The 16,225-nt window shown below is 42.8% G+C and overlaps 1 protein-coding gene across 2 annotated transcripts in view; it reads right to left on the bottom strand.

The window, feature by feature from the left end:
- Positions 1–16,225, bottom strand: part of LOC138761394 (oxysterol-binding protein 2-like) — a 514,880-nt gene that overhangs the window by 82,285 nt on the left and 416,370 nt on the right. For both annotated transcript variants that reach the window (XM_069933419.1, XM_069933420.1), the window contains exon 8: positions 14,169–14,324. In XM_069933419.1, the coding sequence (XP_069789520.1) occupies positions 14,169–14,324 (156 nt within the window). The remainder of the gene's footprint in view (positions 1–14,168; positions 14,325–16,225) is intronic.

The raw sequence follows: 16,225 nt of genomic DNA, 5'->3' as shown, positions 1-16,225 counted from the left end.
GAGGTGGAAAAGAGGTGTATTGCAAGATATAAGATGGCCATGTTGAACTATATGACTAGAAACATTCATGGATTACATAACCAAATTAAAAGGAAGAGGCTACTAAATTTATTGAAGAAGGAAAAAATAGATATTGTATTTGTGCAGGAAATGCATCTAACTGAAGTGGAACATAACAAATTAAAGAGAGGCTGGGTAGGACACGTAACGGCAGCATCATATAATTCAAAAGCTAGAGGTATAGCCATACTAGTTAACAAAAATGTACCAATCAAAATAGAGGAGAAAATAATAGATCCGGCAGGGAGGTATACAATAATAAAGTGTCGGATGTACTCAGAATTTTGGAATTTGCTCTATATACGCCTAACGAAGAGAATCAAAAGTTTATGCAGGATTTTTTTTTAAGATTGCAGACACACAAGGAAATAAATTGATAGGAGGGGATTTTAACCTTAATTTGGACCCAATGTTGGATAAAACTGGACAAAAGAATAAAGTAGCCAAATTTATTGTTAAATCAATGCAGGAAATGAAAATGAATAAATGTATTCCATTGGAAAAAATAACATAATTTAAAAAAAAATAAAGTCACAACGTTTGAGCAAATTTGGGAACCATACATGGAACATATCAGAAAGAGCTTGCATCCGACCTCCATCCCCTAAAATGAGAATGAAAATGATAAGAAGAGAAAATGACTAGATTCAGTGTGTAATAAATAGATGATGCATTTGTCTTGTTTATTTCCCTTTGTTTGAAATCATTGTTTTATGGTTTTATTGTATTGTATATGTTGAATATTTATGGGTTTTGGAGGGGGGTGGGTAGAGGGGAGGGAGGGAAAAGGGTAAAAAAGGGGAAAAAAGACCACTGTGTAAATTTAATGAGAAACATTTGTACATATTTTTGTTGATATGGTTCATAGTGTGAAAAATAAAAAATTATAATAAAAAAACCCCCATGTATTCTTGATCCAGAGGCGTTAAATCTGTGGAATTTGTTGCCACAGGCAGTGTGGTGGCCAGGTCATTGGGTGTCTTTAAGGTGGAGACTGATAGGTTCTCAATTAGCCAGGGCACCTAAGGTTATGGGGGGAAGACCGGGCAGTGGGACTGTGGGAAAATGGAACAGTTCATGATTAAATGGTGAGGCAGTATCAATGGGCTGAATGGCCTAGTTCTGTTCCTATGTCTTATGGTCATAAAACTTTGGTGCATGTGTAAATTGTACTTATTACATCAGTGAATAAAGGCTACAGACCAAGTACTAGAAAAGGGGCTAATCTAGATGTGTACTTGCTGGTCAGCATATGAACACAGGCAGAATGTCCCATTTCTATGCCTTATGACTCCATGTCTCCAGGGCATCTGCTATTGAGTTTGAATCGAATCTTGACCAAAAAATTTTAATAACCTCTCTCTGCTTATTCCTCACCTCATTACAGGAAGGATATAGAAGCTTTACTGAAGGTGCAGCGGAGATTTAACAGTATGTTGTCTGAGGCAAGGTTAGCAGATCTAGGGCTTCTCTTTTTGAAGCGAAGAAGGATGAGAGGGGACTTAATAGAGGTCTCCAAGATTATGAGGCGTAGATAAGGTAAACACCTAATTCTCGGAGGACATCTGAACAAAATGAAGGGAGGGTGGTTCAGGGGAGACATCAGGGGTAGATTTTTTAAAAGGAGGGATGTGGGTGCCTGGAATGCCTTGCCAGGGGAGGTGGTAGTGGAGGAGGCTGCAACAATAAAGGCAATTAATGGTCAGCATACTTTCCACTATACCTGTAGAAGTTTGCAAAGGTTTCTGATGTTGTACCAAACCTCTGAGGAAGTAGAGGCACTGATGTGCTTTCTTCACATTTTTGTTAGTGTGTTGGGTATAGGAAAGGCCATCCAAGATAGTGACTCCTGAGAATTTAAATGTGCTCACCCTCTCCACTTCTAATCCCCCTAAAGTTTACAATCAGCTCCTTGGTTTTGGTGACATTGAGTGTTTGTACACCATTCAACCAAATTTTCAATCTCCCACCTGCCTGCAGATTCATCACTTATTTCTAAACACCCCCCCACCCCGCCTACCATGGTATCATCAGCAAATTTGTAAATGGTGTTATAATGAGTAACACAGTCGTGGCTGTAAAGGATGTTGTGCTGGGGCTTTTGAAAAGCATGAAGTTAGATGAGTTGCCACGTCCAGATGGGATTTACCCAAGGTCGGTGTGAGAAGCGAGGAAAGAGGTTGCTGAGCCGCTGGCAATGATTTTCACATCGTCACTGGGGACAGGAGAAGTACCCGGAGGGTTGCAAATGTTGTTCCCTTGTTCAAGGAAGGGAGCCACGATAACCCAGAAAATTATAGATCACTGAGTCTTAAATCTTGGTGGGCAAGCTGATGGAGAAGAATCTGAAAGACAGATAGTAAGCATGGCTTCATTGGGGAAAGGTCGTGTCTCACAAGCCTATTTGAATTCTTTGAGGGTGTAACGAAGAACATTGATGAAGGTACAGTGGTGGATGTAGAACATGTAAGGTTCCCCATGCAAGACTCATTTAGAAAGGAAGGAAAGGCGTGGAATCCAGCGAAGCCTCACTTTGTGAAAACAGAACTGGCATGCCCAGAGAAGCCAGAGGATGATTGTTATTGACCTGGGGTATTCTGCAGGGATCTGTACTGGAACCTTTCCTCTTGACGATTTTTATAAATAACCTAGATGAGGAAATGGAAGGGTGGGTTGGTAAGTTTGTCGATGACATGAAAATGGGTGGTGTTGTGGATAGTCTGGAGTGTTGCCCATAGTTACAGAGGGACATTGATAGGATGCAGAGTTGGGCTGAGAAGTGGCAGATGGAGTGTATCCCAGAAATGTGTGAAGTGGATCATCTCAGGTTAAATATGAAGGCAGAACACAATGTTAAAGGGAGGTCTCTAAAAAGAACTGAGATATCTTGGTGTTCATGCCCATAGGACACTCAAAGCTGTTGCACAGGTTAATAGTGTTGTTAAGAAGATGTATTATGTGTTGGCCTTTATAAACCACGACTATCCGAGCTATTTGAGGGAAGGGAAGGATGGAGAGAGTGTCAGGCTGGGAGGTGATAACTGGAGTGGTGTGCATTCTGGAACCTGAAAAGAGAGGAAAGTAATGAGTGGAAACAGATAAGGACGATGGTGGGTGTATGGGACAGCGGTGGGAGAGGGAGGATTCGCCATTGGCTTTACGGGAGAAGCCAGAGATTGAGTGATGGTGGATGACTGCCCCTCTTACTGGAGGCCTGTGATTAGTGGTGCTGCCTTAGAGATCAGTGCAGGGGTCATTACCATAATGTTGCAAATTGGATAAGCAAGTTTGCAGATGACACCAAGATTGGAGGTGTTGTGGACAGCAAAGGTTTTCAACGCTTGCAGACGGATCTAGACCAGCTGGGGAAAAATGAACTGCAAAATGGCAGATGGAATTTGTTGCAGACAAATGTGAAGTGTTGCATTTTGGAAGGACAAACCAAGGTAGGACACAGACTGTAAATGGTAGGTCGCTAAGGAGTGCAGAAGAACAGAGGGGTCTGAGAGTATACATGCATAATTTCCTGAAAGTGGCGTCACAGGTAAATAGGGTTGTAAGGCGAGTTTTTGGTACATTGGCCAAAAATCAAAATATTAACTAGAGGAGTTGGGATGTTATGGTAAAATTGTATAAGACGTTCGTGAGGCCAAATTTGGAATACTGTGTGCAGTTCTGGTCACCTAACTACACAAGCCAATAAAGATTGAAAGGGTGCAGAGAAGATTTACTAGGATATTTCCGGGACTTCAGGAACTGAGTTACAGGGAAAGGTCAAACAGGTTAGGATTCTATTCCCTGGGGCATAGAAGAATGAGCAGAGATTTGATAGACTTATACAAAATTATGATGGGTACAGCCAGAGTAAACAGAAGTCGGCTTTTTCCACTGAAGTTAGGTGAAATACAATCGGAGGAGATGGTTTAAGGGTGAAAGGGGAGACGTTCACACACAGAGTGGTGGGAGTGTGGAACAAGCTGGCTCATTTTTAACATTAAAAAAAATTTGGGCAGAACATGAATGGGATGGGTATGTAGGGACATGGACTGGGTTCAGGTCAGTGGGACTAGGCAGAGTAATAATTCGGCTGACTGGCCTGTTTCTGTGCTATAATGCTCTATGGATCTCTGACTGGCGATGGGATCCCATTGAGTTGGGAGAGCATCTGGTTGTCTCTTGATTCTGCTGATGAAGAGTATTTGAATCAGCATGTGCAACAGCTGGGGTTAGAGAAGGTGCGTGCCAATCTCTCCCTCACCTGGAGGGGCTCCTTCGCTCCCTGAATGGAGATGAGGGAGGAGGAGTAGAGGCGGTGCTGAATTCTTTTGCAGTCACGGGAAAATGTGTGGTCTGCGCTTGGTCAGAGCTGCAAGAAGCAGTAGGTGCACTGTGTGAAGTGGTCTGGGCTCCTTTCTGGGACTGCGGCAATTCAATTGCAAGGGTAATTGCGGAGTGGCTTACAAGGGATAGCAAACCAGAAACAGTAGTGGAAGGGAAGAAAATCTCAAAACACACAGCTGTGGCGGATGGAGCAAGAACAGTAATAGAAAGTAAAATAAGCAATATTGGTAAATAGAGATTATTTCAGGGAAAGGTAACCAGGAGAACACAAACCAGCCCTCATCGAGAGGTCAGCAGTCGAAAGGGTAAAGAACTTTAAATTCCTGGGCGTTGACATCTCTGAAGATCTCTCCTGGGGCCTCCACGTCGATGATGGCTCATCAGCAGCTAGACTTTGTTCGGAGTTTGCAGAGATCTGGTACGTTACCAAAGATGCTTGCCAATGTCTACAGGTGTACCATGGAGAGCATTCTAACAGGTGGCATCGCTGTCTGGTCAATGCCCAGGACAGGAAAAGGCGACAGAGAGTCGTGAACTCGGCCAGCGCCATCACGGGCAACAGACTCCACTCTATCCAGGACATCTACAAGAGGCGGTGTCTCAAGAAAGCAGCCCATCATCAAGGACCCTCCCCACCCAGGCCATCCCCTCTTCTCACTGCTGCCATCAGAAAGAGGTACAGGAACCATAAGACACACCCCCAACGTTACAAAGACAATTTCTTCCCCTCCGCCATCAGATTTCTGAACAGACAATGAACCATGAACTCTGCCTCACTTTCTCTTCTTTTACACTAATTTATTTATCTTTAAAAAAAAAATGTAACTTACAACAATTTGCACCTTTAACACTGCTGCAAAACAACAAAGTTCGTGACGTGTTCACGACAATAAATTCTGATGCTGAAAATCCAAAGGATGAAGCTGAGAAAGACCTTGGAATCACAGCAGTGAAACTTGAAAATCTGCAGACGCAGTGACTGAAATAAAAACACAATGCTGGAGAAACAGAGCAGGGTTTTGCGCCATACTTTATTTTTTTAAAAATTAGGCATACAGCACTGTAACAGGACAATTTGGCCCTACGAGTCCATGCCGCCAAAATTACACCCCGTTAACATACATAACCGCTGTATTGTGCCTGATCCCTTCATCTGGGTATGATCATTATGTGGGCAGGCGCTCGAATAAAATGGAGGTGGGAGGGGCAAAGGGCCTGTTAAAGGGCCTTGATGAAGGGTTAAGGCCTGGGATGTCAGTTATGTATCTTTATCTTTACTATAGAAAGCACGCAGTATGACCTGCTGAGTTTCTCCAGCATTGTGTTTTAGCTGGAAACATAGCAGAACTGGCTCTGTACCGGTCTATCTAAGTTAAAGTAACAACAGAGCAAACTCATAACCCACAACAGCCCCCCCAACGCATCGCAAACACCCTCACCCCGACCATCTGCCAAAAACAAATGACCACTGCTGTCATAATTGATAATGCAAAGTTGAAAAGGAGGATACAGATCAAGGCTGTCTATCCCATAATATAACAGAGTGAGCACCTTCCAGGTGAACGCAGCTTTTAGTGGGTCTGATATTTTCAGAGTCAAAACTCTAACAAATTGGCAGTGTCCTCGAGACTGACACATTAATTATTCCAGCTCTTCATACTAACTATAAATAGCTGTTCCACTTCGCCTCAGGTACCAATTTTTTTTTCACCTGCACTTCCTCTCAAAGTGCAGTCATACATACATTCCCACAAATATTCTTATTTGGTCATTCATCCTCAGCGTCATGGCAACCACTGAACTGTTAAACAAAGGCTTCATTGAGTACTCATATGGGCTTTGCATATGCAGATTAATTTTATAAATGTCACAATGTGATTAAGAAGGGAGAGGGAACGATTGAAATAAGTATTGTATCCTTGGGAAGACATTCATTTTAATTTACCCTCCCTATCAACGTTAGTGGCAATTCTTTCCCATGTTCTTAGTCTTCCTGTAATTTCTTTATTAATGGCTGATAATTTAATTTGTACAGGTGGCTTGAATTATTATCTAATCTAATACCTAGGTATTGGATTGCTTGTGTTTGCCATTTAAATGGTGATTCTTTTTTAAACTCTGTATAATCCACATTACTAATTGGCATCACTTCACTTTTATTTGCGTTGATCTTGTACCCTGATATTTCTCCATATTCCTTCAAATTCTTATGTAGTTCTTTTATTGATATTTCTGGTTCTGTTAGGTGCAGAAAAAGCCTTTGACAGGGTAAAATGGAATTACTATGATGTCATCTGCAAATAAACTGATTTTATACTCCTTCTCCTTTATTTTTATCCCTTTTATTTTATTTTCTGTTCTTATTAAGTTCTGCCAATGGTTCTATTGCTAAAGCAAACAGTGAGGGAGATAGTGGACATCCCTGCCCAGTTGACCTATTTAATTTAAATTGTTTTGATACATATCCATTTACTGTCACCTTCGTCAATGGTCCATTATATAATGCTTTAATCCAATTAATATATTTTTCTGGTAGATTGAACTTCTGTAATACTTTGAATAAATAATTCCATTTTACCCTGTCAAAGGCTTTTTCTGCATCTAAAGCAACACCCACTGTTGGCATCTTACTTCCTTGAACTACATGAATTAAATTAATAAATTTCCAGACATTATCCATTGTTCATCTTTTCTTAATAAATCTAGTTTGATCTTGTTTTACTATTTTTGGTACACAGTCGGCCAATCTGTTTGCTAATAATTTTGCTATTATCTTATAATCTAAATTAAGTAGAGATATTGGTCAATATGATGCTGATGTTAGTGGATACTTATTTCAATCGTTACCAATTCCCTTAACAGAGAAATTCTTCAATGAACTAAAGAGAATAATATGGAAATTTTTATGGAAAGGAGGAAAACCGAGGATAGTGTTAGATAAATTAACAGAGTGGTACAAACAAGGTGGTTTGCAGTTACCAAACTTTATTATCGAGCAGCACAATTAAGGTATTTATCAGATTTTTATCAGACAAGGGAAAAAACCAGACAGGACTAAGATAGAGCTAGATAAAATAGGGGAGAAGGTACCAGAACATATACTTTATAAGTGGGATGAAAAGCTGGTACGATATAAAAGCTCACCAGTATTGCATCATTTACTCAATATATGGAAGAAGATTCACTTAGAAAGGAAAAAAACAAATTACCAAATACCAAAATTATTACTGACGCAAAATCAACTAATCCCTTTCACAATAGATAACCTTTCCTTTAGAGAATGGGAGAGAAAAGGAATTAAAAGAATAGAAAATTGATTTTTGGGAAATAATTTATTAACATTTGAACAAATGAAGTACAAATATGGAATAACTCATGGTACAATGTTTGCATATCATCAACTGAAAGCCTACTTAAAGGACAAATTGGGAAACAGACTGAGATTACCAGCAGCTTTGAATATGTGATTACAGACACAATGATAATAAAAAGATTTATAACAAACATGTACATTAAGCAGCAAGAGAAAGAAAGTGATGAAATAAGCTAATAAACCCAAACAAAAGTGGGAAAAAGATTTAAACATAAAGATAAAAAATAAAACATTGGAAAAGTTATGCTCTGGAACTATGAAGAATATAATAAACACGAGGTTAAGCATGATACAATATAATTAGTTACACAGGTTATATATCATGCCCCAAAAGTTAAATAAATGGGATCCAACATTATCAGACAGATGTTTTTGCTGTAACAAGGAAACGGGAACAACAGTACATGCAATTTGGGCATGTGAGAAAGTGGAAAAGTTTTGGGAAGATCTAAATCAGGTATTAAATAAAATCACAAAAACCAACATCCCAAAAATCCAGAGATCTTTCTTCTAAGTAATATAAGAAGTAAAGAATTAGGCCTCAAACTGGATGAAGCACAAAAAAGATTTATTATGATAGCCTTAGCTATAGCAAATAAATGTATATTGTCAACTTGGAAATCAGAAGAGAGCCTGAGAGTACAGCAATGGACATGGAAATGAATAAATGTATTCCATTGGAAAAAATAACATATAATTTAAAAAATAAATTCACATTATTTGAACAAATTTGGGAACCGTACATGGAACATAATGGAGAGGGCTTGCCTCGGACCTCCACCCCCTAAAATGATAAGAAGACAAAATGACTTGATCTAGTGTGTAAAAGTAGAATTTTCATTGTGTGATGACATTGTTTAATGGTTTTATTGTATTGTATATGTTGAACATTTAATGGGTTTGGAGGTGGGTGAGAAGGGGGGCAGGGAAGGTAGGGGGAAAAAAAGGGGAGAAAATGCCACTGTGTATATTTAAGAGGGAAATGTTTGTATCTATTTTGATTGATATGGTTCACAGTGTGAAAAATTTAAAAAAAATTAAAAATGAAAAAAAAAAGAAGGGAGAGAGAAAGAGGGTGTTAGAGGGAGAGAAACAAAAGGAGGAAGAGATAGGGTAATCAGGAAGGCAAATGGCCTGTTGGCCCTCATTACTGAAGGGATTGTAATTCAGAGCAGGGGGTTTTTGTTGCAACTGGACAAGGTACTGATGAGGCCACACCTGGAGTATTATGGGCAATTCTGGTCTCCTGACTTCAGAAAGGACAGAGTGGCTTTGGAGGTGGTGCAGAGAAGGTTCACCACGTTGAATCTGGAAATGAGGGGATTAACTCTGGTTAGACCACATTTGGACTATTGTGTTCATGTTCTGTTCACCTCATTACAGGAAGGATGTGGAAGCTATGGAGAGGGTGCAAGAGGAGATTTACTGGAATGCCTCGATTGGAGTACGTGTCTTGTGAGGCAAGGTTAGCAAAGCTAGGGATTTTATCTTTGGAGGGAAGAGGATGAGCGGTGACTTAATAGATGCCTATAGGATTTTGAAAGGTGTAGATAGAGCGGCAGCAGCAAGCACCAGAGGACATCTCTCCAAGGTGATGGGAGAAAAGTTTAGATGAGAAGTCGGGTAAAGTTTTTTTATACACAGTGAGGGGTGGTGGTAGAGGCTGAAACATAAGGGGCATTTAAGAAAGACTCTTACACAGGCACATGGATGCAAGGAAAATAGAGGGCTATGGGTGTGAGGTAGGGATGGTTTAGATTGTTGCATATACAACGTCGTGGAGTGAAGGACCCGTACTGTGCTGTAATGTTCTCTGTTCTGATTGAGAAGCCTGAGACTAAATGGAATTTCTAAGGATGCACAGGGCTCTGACTATGAAAAATAGAAGCAGGGAGGCAGGAGAAGGTGAGGCGAGAACTAGGGGGCATAGTCTCAAGATTCAAGGAGCAGATTTTGGGCAGAGGTGAGGAGGAACTGGTTTGCCCAGAAGGGAGTGAACTTCTGGAATTCTCTGCCTACTGAAGCAGCAGAGGCAACCTCATTAATGGTACGGAAGGCGCGGGTAGATAGATTTTTGAATATTAGGGGAATTAAAGATTATGGAGAACAGGCAGGTAAGTGGAGCTGAGTCCACAGCCAGCTCAGCCATAATCTTATTGAATGGTGGAGCAGGCTCAATGGGCCTGATGGCCAACTCCTGCTCCTATTTTGTACGTTATCCATGGGAAGGTCGAAATGCAGCTGCCTTCACAGTCAGGTACAGACTGACATGAGACACATCTGGGTGTGTAGCATCTCTCTGCAACACATCGGGAAGGGGCAGAATATTCAGTGAGGCAGAAACATGGCAGATCCTACATCACAAGGAGGGGCTGGGTTCTCTGTGAACTAGCTTTTCAGGAGCGATGGAGGAGAGGGAGAAAGGCGAGGTGGATGAATTTACAGCCACGTGAAGCAGTGGGAGACCAGAATGAAGAGCAGCAGGCGAGATCCAGGCAGGAAGGAGAATGGGCGAGAACCGAGCAGGAGAAACCAGAACATTGAGAGGATAATGCGGGTGAGGAAAGACACAAAAGGGAGTCAGTATCAGTACGACCAGCGAGGTGGAAATCAGAAAGGGTCCGCAGAACTGAAACGGCTCTAAGAGGGCAAGCCACAGCATTTACTACCCTGGCATGTAAGGTGTCCAGTACAAGAGGAAGGAGAAAAAGGTGGATGGCAGCATTGATTCAGAAGGGGTTTTTATGCTCAAAACCTCCGTTATCTTCTGCTCAAGTTTTTTTAAATCTTTGATGCTGATGATCGAAAATGCAGATCACACGCTGCTTTTCTGCAGGGTGATTCACGAACCAGCTGCTGAAGCTGAAGGGTGACTAGTGCAGTAGCATCACCCGCCACCGTGACGGAAAGGGAAAGCGGCCTATACTCAAGATGGCGACTGGAGCAGGCACAAGTGCTAGTGGAGATGTGGTCAAACAGTCTTCGGACAGGCTGATTTTCTGCACAACATAATCTCCGTTTTTGACCATATGGGCTCTTTAAAATTCGCGCTCTTGGGCTGCGGACTGACGGTGTCAGCATGACGTCATTAGCCCTCCCCTTTTCAGCAGTGATCCTTTTACAAAGGAGGTGGAGCGACCCCACCAGGAGGAGGGAACATGGAGCAGTTGGATCAGCCGATCCTCCTTTGGAGGAGGTAGGTGGAGTGATTTAAAAGCAGAGGAAACCTGCCTTTACAAATCGCTGATTTTCACAATAAGCAGGCCTATAGTGTCAGCAGAGTGCCAAAATGGGAGAGGTTGCTCAGGGTGGTACAAGGTCTGATTCCTGTTAGTCAAGAGAAATTACGGATGGCATTCTGCAGGGCAAGAAATGGGAAGAGGGAGAGAGAGGAGCAAATCCACAGTTCAAAAATGTGCAGGCACTGTGATTGGAGAAACTCAGCAGGTCTTTATGTAGCCAAGATAAAGAAAGATAACCAACGTTTTGGGCCTGAGTCCTTCATCGGGGTATGAGCAAAAAGCAGGCAGGCGGCTGAATTAAATGCTGGGAAGAAGGGCAAGAGGTCTGGGCAGGGCATTGTTTGATCAGTGTGCATTGGAAATGGGCTATAATGAATATTGGGTCAGATTGAGAAATTGTAGACAATCAGGTAAATGCCATATAGTTTTCAAATAGGCACATAAATGACTTTTCTTCCCTGTGTTTTGTCCAATGGATGAAGAATTATCCTGGGGTGAAATTACAAGGGTGACCTCGCCCTTTGTGCATCAGACCCATTCCTCATACAGGAGCCACAGCAATATTGCGAATACACAGCATGGAGATCTGAGCACAAACATGGGACCCTTGTTTTTCTTTGGCTTGGCTTCGCAGACGAAGATTTATGGAGGGGTATGTCCATGTCTGCTGCAGGCTCATTGGTGACTGACAAATCCGATGCGGGTCAGGCAGGCATGGTTGCAGCAGTTGCAAGGGAAAATTGGTTGGTTGGAGTTGGGTGTTGGGTTTTTCCTCCTTTGTCTTTTGTCAGTGAGGTGGGCTCTGCGGTCTTCTTCAAAGGAGGTTGCTGCCCGCCGAACTGTGAGGCGCCAAGATGCACGGTTGGAGGCGATATCAGCCCATTGGCGGTGGTCAATGGGGCAGGCACCAAGAGATTTCTTTAAGCAGTCCTTGTACCTCTTCTTTGGTGCACCTCTGTCTCGGTGGCCAGTGGAGAGCTCGCCATAGAACACAATCTTGGGAAGGTGATGGTCCTCCATTCTGGAGACTTGACCCACCCAGCGCAGTTGGGTCTTCAGCAGCATGGATTCGATGCTTGCGGACTCTGCCAGCTTGAGTACTTCATGTTGGTGATGAAGTCATTCCAATGAATGTTGAGGATGGAGCGGAGACAACGCTGATGGAAGCGTTTTAGGAGCCGTAGGTGATGCCGGTAGAGGACCCATGATTCGGAGCCAAACAGGAGCGTGGGTATGACAACGGCTCTGTACACGCTGATCTTTGTGTGTTTCTTCAGGTGGTTGTTTTTCCAGACTCTTTTGTGTAGTCTTTCAAAGGCACTATTTGCCTTGGTGAGTCTGTTGTCTATCTCTTTGTCGATCCTTGCATCAGATGAAATGGTGCAGCCGAGGTAGGTAAAATGGTTGACCGTTTTGAGTTCTGTGTGCCTGATGGAGATGTGGGGGGGCTGGTGGTCATGGTGGAGAGATGGCTGATGGAGGACCTCAGTTTTCTTCAGGCTGACCTCCAGGCCAAACATTTTGGCAGTTTCCGCAAAACAGGACGTCAAGCGCTGGAGAGCTGGCTCTGAATGGGCAACAAAAGCAGCATCGTCTGCAAAGAGTAGTTCACGGACAAGTTGCTCTTGTGTCTTGGTGTGAGCTTACAGGTGCCTCAGATTGAAGAGACTGCCATCCGTGCGGTACCGGATGTAAACACCGTCTTCATTTTACTTCTGTTATATAGGCTTCTGTGAGGATCCCACAAGGAACACTGTGCCCAGTGTCAGTCTCCTTAGTATTTAAATTCAATGAAAGCAGCTTAGGGAAGATTTTCTGGACTAATACTTGGATTGGGTGGCTCGGCTTGTATTCAGCAAAGTTTCCAAATGTGAGAGACAACTTAGCTGAGGGGGCTTGTCAAGGTGGACGTAGAGTGGATGTTTCTCCTTGTTAGAGAGACTCGAATGTGGGGTGTTGGTTTGGAAATATAGACTTATCTATTTAAAACAGATGAAGTAAAATCTTGCCTCTCAGCAGGTTGTGAGTCTTCCAAACTAACTACCCCAAAGGATCTTCAGAAAGATGTCAACAGATTCTTCATAAGTTTAGGGGTTTGGGGAGCTAAAAGATTACAGGAGGTAGGCGATAATACACAACTTGTGATATAGTTTGAGCAGGCCATTTTCTTATCCATCGACTACTCAGGCTGGGGGTGGCTTCAAGGCCAACTGTCCTCATTTTATTCAAGATTATTTTTATTTTCATGTAATAAAACAGAAAATGTGATATCACATGAAATTTCCTTTAGTCTACCATAAGGCAAAGATTCGCTATCAGCAAAAAATTGCCCAGCGCTCCTTACAGTCAGAGAAAGAGAAGCAAAAGAGAGTCCAATAGGGTCATTGTGCGTCCGTGGATTCACCTCCAACGCTCCTGAAGCCTCTACAGCCGCACAGACTTCAGTCTAAACCATCAGCAACCTGAGCTCCAGATGCACACCTCTTACATGGCCAGGAAGCTGCCGGCGCCCTCAGCACTCTCTCGCATCCCAGTTCCAATACCCGGTGCTCCTTCAGTCAGTCTTGCAGCCTGATGTGAGTCCTTTGACTGCAGTCGGCCCACATCCAAAGTGGATACCTCGCCTCACATCTCCAAAAGCTCACCACTGAGTGTTTCCTCAGCCTCAGAACCCCTTGCTGGTCAACCACCATGGTCACCAACCCATGGGTCGTCTCTTCTGCTTCTCCTTCTCAAACAGGGGGTGGTCTCCCCATTTTCTGATGCTCCGCTTCCCCAGAGTCTACAACCCCCCGTGACCACTGCCGATCATAGATGCCACCCTGCCGTCACGAGATTTTAAAATAAACCATCGCCGACTCCTTTAACAGGCTGTTTAAAGTCAGACTAAGCGTTTGGACCCTGCGTGGGAGCGCTGTGTCTCCACTCCCCACTCTCCTTGGGTCCATACCAGCAGCAGTGCTGCCATTTTTTCCCTTGTACATCCACACATTAAAGTTAAACATTTATTTAACAAATACTGGGAATTGTGCCTTGGGCCTATGAGTCCATACAAGTTGGCAATGCAATAGAGGCTGCCTTCTACTACTGGTTCACAGACAGGATGTTTGAAGTTACATACAGACAAGGAAATGTAGAAAGAGCTCACTTACAGGCATAGGGATTTTGGACAGCTCCTTCCCGATGCAGTTTTTCATAATGCTCCAAAGGTTAAGGCTATAATTGGGCTTCTCTGGGATCTGGATCCGCCGCTTTCTGCTTGGCTTTATCGAAGCACTAACAGATGCCTGGTTTGAACAGTCGAATGCCTGTGGGAAGGACAGTAGAACAGCCAGTGTGAAGCTCAGCTCAGAGACACCATCGCTGTTTCCAGGAAAAAAAGAGGAAATCATTTAAAAAGCTTAATTATTCTATCACATTGCATTCACAGGAAGCAAGTTTATGAATCTATGTCTTGTCCTGGAGAAAACAACATTAAAAGTACATGATGCAGAGAATATAGAAGTATCCTTTGTTTAAAAGGCACCAAAGAGAGTGCTCTTTTAGTCCACTACATTCATAACTGTCTGTCAAATAATTTCATGGCATGAGTTGTCATTGGCTGGATTGTCTGAAAACTAATTGAGGGATCTTATCGAACATTTTGAATGTTGAAAGACATGGACAGAGCAGATGTAGAAAGGTTGCTTTCCACGGTGGGAGAGACGAGGATTGAAGGGCGACTGCTAAGAACAGAGGAGCGGAGGAATTTCTTCAGCCAGAGGGTGGTGAATCTGTGGAATCTGTTGCCACGGTCAGCTGTGGAGCCCAGGTTATTGGGTGTATTTAAAGCAGAGATTGTTAGGTGCTTGATTTGCCAGGGCATCAAAGGGAGGCCAGGCAGTGGGGCAGAGTGGGAAAATGGATCGGGTTCGCGATTGAATGGCCGAGCAGACCCGACGGGGTGAATAGTCGATTTCTGGACCAATATCTTTTGATTATTGACAGCTTAGTGATCCAATTAGAACAGCAAGCAGCCAATCAAAGTTAATCATAAGGGTCTTTAGCACCACTATATGTAATGTGTCAGCAAAAGGTCAACAGAGTGGTCACTGCAGGGACAAGACATCCTAGAGCAAGCACTCCCTGAGACAGTGATAACCACAAGCACATTTAGTTAGTTATGTCACCTCGTTGCTTGGAGTACACAGAGCAGTTGAAACGTCTGATCAAGGCAATAGCCTGATCTTCTTTTGGGCCCATGTGTCGTTAGAGTGGGAGCACTCAGTAATGAGGGGGTGGTGGCCAAGTTCCTAGAACAGTGGGCCTCCCAGGGGATTGAATAGTAAGAACAGGATTTTAATTTGAAAATTTAAAATATATCGCTTATTTCATCTGTGTAGTAACTTTGCACGTAACAAAGGGGCAGTATTGATTACCGCTTCTTGCGAATTTTCAACAATCTCAATAGTATGTTTGGATGTAGTTTTGTTGTAGTTTGAATAAACCTTTGTTAAAAAAAATCAGGGTATATTGAGGAGCATATAACATGAAGCACTTGGTTGATAATCAGCAGTAACAATTATCAAAGACCCTCGCCACCCAGCACCCGCTCTGTTCTCGCTGCTGCCATCAGGAAAGAGGTGTAGGTACCAAAGACCCACCCCACCAGGTTCAGGAACAGCTGCTCCCCCTCCCCCATCAGACTCCCAAACAACAAACTCAATCAGGGGCTCAGTTAAGGACTCTGACTTGTGCACTTTATTGATTTTCTTATTCTCTCTGTATTGTGCAGAGAGTTTGTTTACATTCGTTATCTGTTTACAGTTCATTATTGATTTATGCATATTCACTCTGTACAGTTTTCTTTGCACTACCAAGAAGAGGTAATTCTGCCTGGCCCACAGAAAAAGAATCTCGGGGTTGTATGTGATGTTATTTATATACCCTGACAATAAACCTGACATCTGAAATAATCAGTATTAACATCAAGTAACCAGGAAGGGAATGCAACGAGTTTCATAATTCTAGGAGTACAACATAGAACTTTACATCACAGTACAGGCCCTTTAGCCCATGATGTTGTGCCGACAATGTAAACCTTCTGATGCACCATCAATAATCACAAAAGACTGGAGTTGTGAAACTGACAGGCTTATAGACTGGAACAGCCGTCAACCTCATTGACTGATCAAGGCAGAGTGGAATGGGGAGTATGCAAAGGGCTATA

The sequence above is a fragment of the Narcine bancroftii genome, chromosome 4 (genome assembly GCF_036971445.1).
Source record: "Narcine bancroftii isolate sNarBan1 chromosome 4, sNarBan1.hap1, whole genome shotgun sequence".
Classification (NCBI taxonomy): domain Eukaryota; kingdom Metazoa; phylum Chordata; class Chondrichthyes; order Torpediniformes; family Narcinidae; genus Narcine; species Narcine bancroftii.
This window is presented reverse-complemented; position numbering and strand designations above follow the sequence as displayed.